We start from the raw sequence: 9,337 nt of genomic DNA on the forward strand, positions 1-9,337 counted from the left end.
GCAACCCGGATAGTCCCAAGCAGCAGTTCTTTGAGGACGCTGAACACAGTGGCCAAAAACCTGGAGAAATATTGCTTGCAAAGCCTGAAAACACCGATATTTTTTAATTTTCCCCCAAAAAATATATGTGCAAAGCAGAAATTAAAACTCTGATACAGAAGTAAAAGTATAACTGATTATTCATGATATGCAGCTAAGGATGTGAAGCTGAGAGCTACAGGAATACTGGGACATAAACCTGAGCATTAAGCATATGCTTCCAGACGTAGTTAACTATCATGTCAGCTTTTAAGTAAGTCAGACAGAGCTGCAGTACTGAGCACACAAAGCTCATATTCATCCCTCTTGCATACACTTTGGCTTTAAGCAGAAGTAGCCCCACTGGTTTCCACAAGAAGTCAAAGGCAGGTAAAGTTTCAAAGCATAAACATCCACAAGACAAGGATCTCCAACCAGTAGGACAACTTCCAAAAGCCATCTCCAACTGAAGCCTAAATTGCATCTCCCAGTACAATGGGAGGGGAAGCTACCCAGGCAGAGAAGCACAAAACCCATCTCCAAGGCTCACCATGAAAGACCTACGTGAGGTTTCTCAAAAGATTTTTTCTACTTAGAATTAATGAAATGATTCTGTCTACTCCAAAGCCTGCTGGCTCCAATTCACCCCTATAACTGCCCCTCCTGCAGTATCACACACTGCTGGCTCAAAGTCGGTATCCACTCGCCACTGCGTTCTGAATCAGAGATGTTACAAGAACACAGCGTCCAAGCACCCCAACAAACAGCACCAATCACCCCGCGACTGAGGGGCTTCTGCTTGGAGCCCACCAGACCGCGTTTCACATCGAACCCGAACCAATTCTGAGCTCTCACTGCAGAGAAGGGAACGTTTCCCTGCAGCGCTTGCCCCGCTTCCAGTGCCGCATAATGTCAGCACAGACCTAAACCCAATGTCGGATCTGAATTTAAAACGTAAACACGGAGCGGGTGAGGAACTAAAGGAATAAACGCACGGTGGTTTTTTGTTTGCTTTTCTTTCCTCCCAGTACCTCCACTCTTCAGCTCTGCCGATACACACAGCAGGCAGCGCGCTGCTTGCAGGACAAAGCGGCGTTCCCACCATTTGTACGTACACACACACAGGCTCCGACACCCGCCCTGAGGAAGGCCCCGCAGCCCCGGCCCTGCCCGGCCCCGCTCACCGGTGGGCGCGCTGTCCAGGATGCGGAGGTCGTAGGCCCCGGAGCAGCGATAGTTGGCGGCGGTGCCGTTGTCCCACACCACCACCACCTCCTCCGGGCTCTCGAAGCTGCGCACGGTGCCCACGTGGCCCTCGCCGCCGTCCTGCTTCCCCCACTTCCAGTCGGGGCCGCGCACCACGCGTGCCCCGACGCCCTCCACCATCACGCGGTTGTTCCTCGAGCTGCTCATCCCGCCGGCGCCGCGCGGGCCCGGCCGGCGGGGCGGCCCCAGGGGGACGCCGATGGGGCCGGGAGCGCGGCGGGAGGCCGCGGGCCGCCGCTGCGCCGAGAAAGGCGATCCCGACGCGACGCCGGGCAAACGCGGCGGCTGCCGGGCAGAGGCCTGCGGGCCGCTCTCCTCCCGTCTGCGGGCCGCCCGCCGCCGGCCCCCGACCGCCGCTACATCCGGGGACTGCGGCCGCGACGGCGGCGGCACCAGGGAGACCGGCGGCTGCCGGCAGCCCCCGCCTCCCTGCCTGCGCATGCGCTCCGCACTGGCGCCGCTGCGCAGCTGCGAGGCGACGCCGCTCGAGCGCCCCCTGCCCCACGGCTCCGCCAACGTGAGGTGATTTGGCGGCAGCAGAGAAGGAGGGTCCCGTCCAGGTTGCGGTTCCGCTCTTCCCTCTGTAATCTTACACAGAATATGATCCCTCATTAGAAACACTGTTCTTCTTTTCCCCCTCTGTGTCCTTTCATAACTTCTTGGAGGCATCCGTTTAAAGGACGGGCTCATCTGCTCCAGACAAAAGAGTACTTTTTCAGTCAGCAGGGAAATGGCTGCAAAAAGGCAGCCCGGCTACTCTTGTATCCTGAGTATTTGTACCGTTTTTGTGCTTCCATCCACTTCCGTGGGTACTCATACGGTCAGCAATGCCCATGAGATCATTTCCTGGTTTCTTTTGCGGCCATTCTCACACAACATATAGAAGAACACCGTAATACAAATAGCCACCCCACTACCATCACATCTCTCCCATCACCCATCTTTTCTGAACCCGGAGCTAAAACTAAAGAACGCCTCTTCAGCACAAAGTTTGGCCCTGGCAATAGGCACTGCCAAGCACTGTTTGATTGCTACTTCTATACAGTGACTGCTGCCTTTACACTACGGTGCTAACCCAAGGAAGGATGCAATTGTCGGGCAGCTTGGGTTTCTGGCAGATGCTTTTCCCCATACAGAAGCTGCCCGCAGCTCATACTAGCTTTTAGATTTGGTATGCAGAATTAGAATTGAATGTGTGCACATGGCAGAATCTCCTTGGAATCCTGGATATTTCTTGATCTAACAAAGGTTCTATGAGGGATCTATCTATCTACCACATTCTGCTTTTCCAGGCTTTAATAGCTATTGGCGTACCTAAGTATGCATACCTAAGTGTAACTAGGAGTACATTTTTATCACTCCTTGATAGGGCTGAATAAAAAAAAGCTTTCTGCAACCAGTGTATGTGTGCCAGGAAAACCAATAGTCTGAGCTGAGAAGTAGTGACAAGTATCCTGCAGAGAACCTGACGAATTCATCCCTTAGATTTATTTTTCCAAGAATGGCATCTCCTATAGCATAGACCTTAAGCAGGATGCTGCTGCAGTTCAGCAGCAATGTGTGTGTACAGGTGTTATCCTGGAGCTTCTTCAAGAAGACAAAGATACAAGATCAAGAGAAAGATACAAGAATCAGAATGTGAGCAGCAAAAGCAGAAAGGGAAATCTGAAAAGAAGCCAAAGCAAAGCTAGAAATAAGTGACTCAAAGAAAGGTATAAACAAGATGGAGATGCCAAAGGACGTTGAATATGGCAAGAAAAATGACAGATACAACTTTTTTGGGTTTGTATATGCATTTTGTTTAGACTTGGAAAGTGATACAATAAGGAAATAACTGGTTTTGTCCCAAAACTCACCAGCTGAAGGCCTTACTTACCAGAACAGTGCTGCTGTAATTAATCACTGCTGCCTCTGTGGTGAGGTAGAGCTCACTTTGAATACCTCCAATAGTCATGACAGAGCAGCTGGATCACAGGCTGGCAGAAGGGAATCCACACTGCTCTAGGCATACTTGACTGTAATTACAGAGAGCTCCTAATATGCATTCAGTGCACGAATCTTGGTGCACAGAAAGAGCTACAGAACTAGTTCTCTTCTGGCTACCAAAAATTACACATATTGTTGAGTCACACCATCCTCCAGCTGGTGATTATGGTCTTTCCCACTGCTTCCTGCCACTTTAGAGCAATCCAACAAGGCGCCATGCAAGAAGACCTCTGGTTTATTCAGAATTCAGCATTATGCATAACCTAATGACATCCCTCTAAACTCTTTGTTATTGTTGGAGAGCATATGGCCTCTTTTGTAAGTACAGCTGTTAGCCTCACAGAGAATGACAAACCTCACAGAGCCACAGGAAACAGGACTTTGGTGGTCACCCAGCCCACAAGCCTGTTCAAAGCCATTCCAGAGAGCTGCTTGTCTGAACTCTGCCCCTTTGCCTTGTGGATCTGCAAAATGTCATGATCCATCAGAGAATCTTAATACAAGTATGTACATGTACTGAAGACAGACTTTGATAAAAGCTTTTGTGGACTGTCCTGTTTGACTACAGCTGATTTTAATTCTCTGCTTTCCCCAGGAGGTTATTTTTCAGTGTAGCTTTTTTTCCGGTGGAGGGGGGGAAAAAAAGAAGCATTAGGAAAAGGCATTAGGAAAAAGTAAGCAACTGCCTTGATTGTGTTGAAATATGCATACTCTTCTTTGTGAAACTCATTTGACAAACCCAGGAAAATAGATGGAAATATCTGCAAGCTAAGTGAAAACCTGCTTTGCTGAGAAGTTTCGCCCCAAAATGTCATTTAAAAAAGTATGTAAGCGCCTTCCACAGAAACCTCTGGTCTGAGGAACTTGCCACACATCTTTTGAAGTGAATAGAAAAAAAAAATGGGAGTTGTCCATCTGTATCCTCTAATGTAGATACTCCAGACTCCAAAGAATGAGTCATTAACTTTAGGCCACATCTTGGTTGTCCAGGTTTTGTAGGAAAAAAAATAAATAAATCACTAATTCCTCAGCCTCTGCTGCCATCACATGGCCGTGCAGTGCCTCCCATTATACACCTATCCCGTTTACTGTTGCATTGTACTTCCAGTTTTGATTGCCAGATTCATCATCTACAACTCCACGCCATTTCTTCCCCGATTTTCAGAAATAACATAAGCAACTGATGTTGGTTTTTTTCCAAGTTTCTGCAGATTCGATTACTTTTACTGGCAGACAGTGAGCAAGCTGTCATACAACACAACTAGCAGTTTTGCTGGGTTTGGTATTTTTATTATGCTACTGCTATGGATGCTTCTTATGCTCTCCCTATGAATGTGTTAATTACAACATGTATATTAACTGCCAATGTCAATGCCACCGTTTCTTTTCATAACAAGTTTTATCTGCTGCTCTCTTCTAGGCAAAACAGCTGAGCAGAGATTATAAATAAATTACTTCATTTTCATTCTGTGAAAATAAACTAATTCCTTGGAGATCTGCCCAAAAAAATGAAGTATCCCAGTGCCTCACCATGCTGGAAAGCAAAACAAAATGATAAAAAAAACCCACAACATTTTAGGATGAAGAAGAGCATCTTTCCCTGAAATAATTATCTCAGAACCTTCTCCTTTGAATAACCTTTTAAGGCTGAACTGTTCTGAGTAAAAACAACATACCTGATACAGAATGAGTAGTATAAAAGTATGTGCTTGTGTTTGTTACAAATCCTCCTACATCAGTGCACCTCAGTGGATCCAAGAGCACATTCCTACCTGACACTTCCAAATGTTTAGCCCCCAGTTGTAGGCCACCCAGCTGGAAGGCGGTCTGATAGAAAAGGACACCTGGGAGTCCTGGCAAACACCAAGCTGAACATGAGCCAGCTGCATGTTCTTGCAACAAAGAAAGCTGATGGTGTCCTGGGATGCATTTGGCAAAGTACCACCAGCAGATTCTGTAACTGATGAAATCCTTCATCTCTTCTCAGTGCTGGTGAGGCCAGGCCTGAAATACTGGGTCCAGTTCTGGGCTCCCCAGTACATGAGAGACATGGACACATTGGAGAGAGTCCATCAAAGAGGCAGGAAAATGATGAAAAGACTGGAACATCTCTCCTGTGAGGAGAGGCTGGGAAAGCCAGACAGTTCAGACTGGAAAAGAGAAAGCTCAGGGGGATTTCATCAGTGTCCATATACACCTGAAGGAAGGGTGTGAGAGGATGAAGGACAAGGGGTGACTGATACAAACTAGCACAGGTTGCCCAGAGAGGCTGTGGGGTCTCCTCCTTGAAGATCTTCAAAAGCCAAAAGCCAATTGGACATGGTGGTCCTAAGCAACCTCCTCTGTGTGTCCCTGCTTGAGCAGAGGTTGGTCCAGATGGACCTAGTGGTCTCTTCCAACCTTAACCATCTTGTGATTCTGTCCTATTTTTAAACTGACAGGAAAATAAACTGTCTTCATGGGTAATTTTTGTCAAGATCAATTAACTGTGTTCTTAATGAAACATATAGTATAGGACCTTATTTTATTATGAAGGCTTTCAGTATGCACGATGTAACGCCAGAAGGATTATTTAAGCACTGAGTAATATATACGTTCAATTTTAACAACCTGCTAAAGCAGTATCAAACATGGAGAGCTAAAGGAGAATCTAAACATTGTTTGTTTATTCCTAAGTCCCAGTCGTAACATAACGTATCTTAAGCTCCAATAAGATATCTAGCACACTCCATTGGATGTGTTGAATTCTCTATTTAATAAAAATACTGCTAGAAATTCTCAATAATAATAATAATAATAAGGTGTTGATAAACATACATACATAAACAAAGTGTTTTAAAAACACATCTCATTTAAGATTGTGTCTACTGCTAATAAATAACTGTAATTTATTGTGCTAAAGAAAAATCTAAGGAATTGTCTAAAGGAAAAAGGGTCATTGGACATCTTTCTGGCTACTGAATTCAGATGGATCCATACTACAGTTGTGGGCAGAACAAGAGTTCACCACGTATGTACAGCAGTTTTTTATGTTACGATAAAACATTCTAAGATGCTTTGACTTTGTGTTTGAAATAAAAAGGGCAGGTTTTTCTCAATTTTAAAGTGTATATAAAGGAATGAAAGTGAGTAAACAAAATTGAAAACGTTTCACTTTAAGCTACCAAAAAGACGCCTCGGGGCCAGGAGGAAATTTAACCTAGACTCAAAGTTGAACTCTACTGCACCCTTAGGAAAATTGTTGAGTTGTGTAGCAGCTTTTGGTAATCAAATTCATCTATTTCATTACAAATGTTAAGAAACACGTCCTCAAAGTATTCACCCGCTTTATACTGAATTTACTTTGTTTTACAGTCTCATATTCTCAGTTTTCAGCATGCCATGAATTATCATCATTGATTTCTGAGCAAAACAATCAATTTGAAGCTAATTCACATTTCTGACAACTACGTCTTACAGATTTTTAATTCTTCTGTGAATGTTGTAAATTACACAAACCAAGTTTTATCACCATTATTTAAACAGTAATGAGTCAAATTTGCCCAGTCTTCTACTAACTACAAACCTGTGTTTAGCAGTTCATCAGCTGTATTCAAATGTAGGGAAATGGTTTCATGTACTCTATGCTCATCAGTATTTACGCAAGAGGTTGTCCAAGGGAGAAGAGTACCAGGCAGCCTTCACGTTACAACAGCTGTTGATGGTATCTTCAACCACCTAAACAGAGAGTGAAAGAGTGCTAAGTTGTGTTGTTGCATTTGTGCTCAAGGTACCAAGTCTACCTTGCAACTGAAATTCTCACCCTTTAATTGGAGGAACGATAGTTAATGGAAAGCTGAATAGAATGATACAAAGCATAGCAAGCATTCTCTTTGAATCCTATGTTTCTTGTAGCTTTGATAGATGGAAAGGGCTGAGGAATATACCCTGAAGGAGCAAAGAAAAAGATCTGGCAGTGTGAGGAAGTGAATATAATGGCCTAAGTAGCAAAGTTCAGGAAAGGGGCACATAGAAACAACTATTCCTAATGCCACAATCATTGTTTTCTTTACTTATTCTTCATGAACACCAAGGGTACAAGCATATACACAGCTGTCTCTTTCCTTCAAAACTGAAAGTACTTCTAACTTATGTGGACTTTACCATTTCACTACTTGATTCGCACTTCAAGGGAAAAAAACTTGTCATACACACGAAAGCCTGAGAAATACTGACTTGAACATTTCAAATGTGTTTTTCTTCTTTCATTCCCCTGCTGATAAAAAAATATCTGGAGCAATTAATACCATTTTTCCTGCACTGATGGAAAACTTCTCATATAGTTCATACACAGAAAAGGAGCTTTTAATGTAGTCCCTAGATAGGTCAAGCTGACACAGAAGATATTTTCCCCATTTTGCTTGATGAGATATACAGTTAAACAATTTAAAATAAAAATAAAAATGAAAAATAAAAATAATAAAATAAAAGCAGAAACAAACAAACAAAACCTCGCATTTAAAACCCCGAGGCAAGGTGTCACCTGTTTTCTCCTCAGAACTAGGCTGTACCACCTACTGGAATCAATTCCAAAAGTGGGGCTACAGAGAACTCTGTTGGGACCAGCTTCCAACTGTAAGGACGTAACGGCTCCTCCCTCCAACTCCAGATGGTCACGGAGTCGCCTCTCTTAATTAAAAAATAAAAAGATAGAATACTACTAATGTAACTTCCTAGTTAATTAATAAATAAATACACAAATCAAGCTATGACTCGCCAGTTGCTTCTGTAAATTATTATCTATTGCTTAAACAAAATAAATTGGGACACAGTGTGAAAGAACAACTCCGTGCCCTTTCCCTTCTGACTGATCTTTACAGTTCATTGCAGCTGGGTTGATTCAAGAATGTTAGTAAGCACTGGAGAGCATAGGGCAAAATACAAGCACTTCATAGTGCAGGACTCTGCTCCTTTGAAAGGACAATGCAGTAAGATTTCAAAGCACCGTGTTGATCACCTGATGTCTCCACACACACACCATGCGCAGTCACAATATTACTTGGAAGTGGTTGTAGCATGGACAGGATAAAGTATTTTCTTTATTGGCTCTGCAAAGTTTGTCATTGGTCACAAGGTAAGTATTTGAAGACTTGAAAGTAACACTGGAATTGGATGGTGTGACAGGGATTACTTACAAGGAAGTTAGTTATTAACATCGCTGTTATTGACACCGTAAGTGACATACCCTAAAAGCAAGATGATACCCTGATCAGTACAGGCATTTCTTTCAGTTTGCATGTGGCCTGTCCTGTATACCTGACGCTTTATTACTCCCATGAGCAAGCAACTTGTAGTACTTCCCTAAGCTCTTTGGCTCAATATCCAAGACAGCCAGGAGCTTTGCCCCCACCATTTAATGATGAACAAGTCAGGACCAGAAATGTTTTCAAATTCCATCAGAGCAGTGTCTCTCTGATAAGATCTGAGATCAAGGAGAAGCAAGAAGGTAGGCCACGCCTCATCTCCAGCTTTTACATGCCTTTTCCTGTTTGTGTTTTTGTGGTGAGTCTCCAAGGGATAGCACGACAACACTGTTGGTAAGCAGTAAGGTAAGCAGTAGAACAACTAGGTCTTCCTTGCAAAGAAGGGTCTCAATAAATATGTATTTCCCCAACAGATCATGGAGCCGAGGCATAAAATAAAGAGCAGGATGGTACTGCTGAGTCCTGTGATGTGCAGGAGCACTTCCAGCAGCAGATACACAGCTGCAGGATATTTGTGCAACCTGAGGGCCAGCCAGGCATGTGCAACCCGAGGGCTGGCTCAGCTTGCAATGCAGTCGCCTTCCACCCTGCACTATAAAGGTGATGTTTCTTCACTGCAGAGTGGTTCAGGGCATGTATCCACTGCTCAGCAACACCCAAACCATCAGTGTGCTATTCACACTGTGTCGACTGAAGCCAGGGCACAGGGAAGGCAGTGCTGGGCAGTGCTGATTCAAGTGATGGAAAATAATGTTATCCATTTTGATAAACAGGCTAAACACAGTGCTCTGAACAGCAAAGAATATGCAACCATGCTTTCCATT

General features: G+C 44.1%; 1 protein-coding gene across 3 annotated transcripts in view; it reads right to left on the reverse strand.

The window, feature by feature from the left end:
- The window catches only part of MIB1 (MIB E3 ubiquitin protein ligase 1), a 70,849-nt gene extending 69,131 nt beyond the window's left edge, over positions 1-1,718 (reverse strand). For all 3 annotated transcript variants that reach the window (XM_072328054.1, XM_072328053.1, XM_072328052.1), the window contains exon 1: positions 1,203-1,718. In XM_072328054.1, coding sequence (XP_072184155.1) covers positions 1,203-1,431 — 229 coding nt within the window. In that variant the 5' untranslated portion in view covers positions 1,432-1,718. The remainder of the gene's footprint in view (positions 1-1,202) is intronic.
- Between the last annotated feature and the right edge of the window lie 7,619 nt (positions 1,719-9,337).

Source organism: Excalfactoria chinensis, chromosome 2, assembly GCF_039878825.1.
Source record: "Excalfactoria chinensis isolate bCotChi1 chromosome 2, bCotChi1.hap2, whole genome shotgun sequence".
Lineage (NCBI taxonomy): Eukaryota > Metazoa > Chordata > Aves > Galliformes > Phasianidae > Excalfactoria > Excalfactoria chinensis.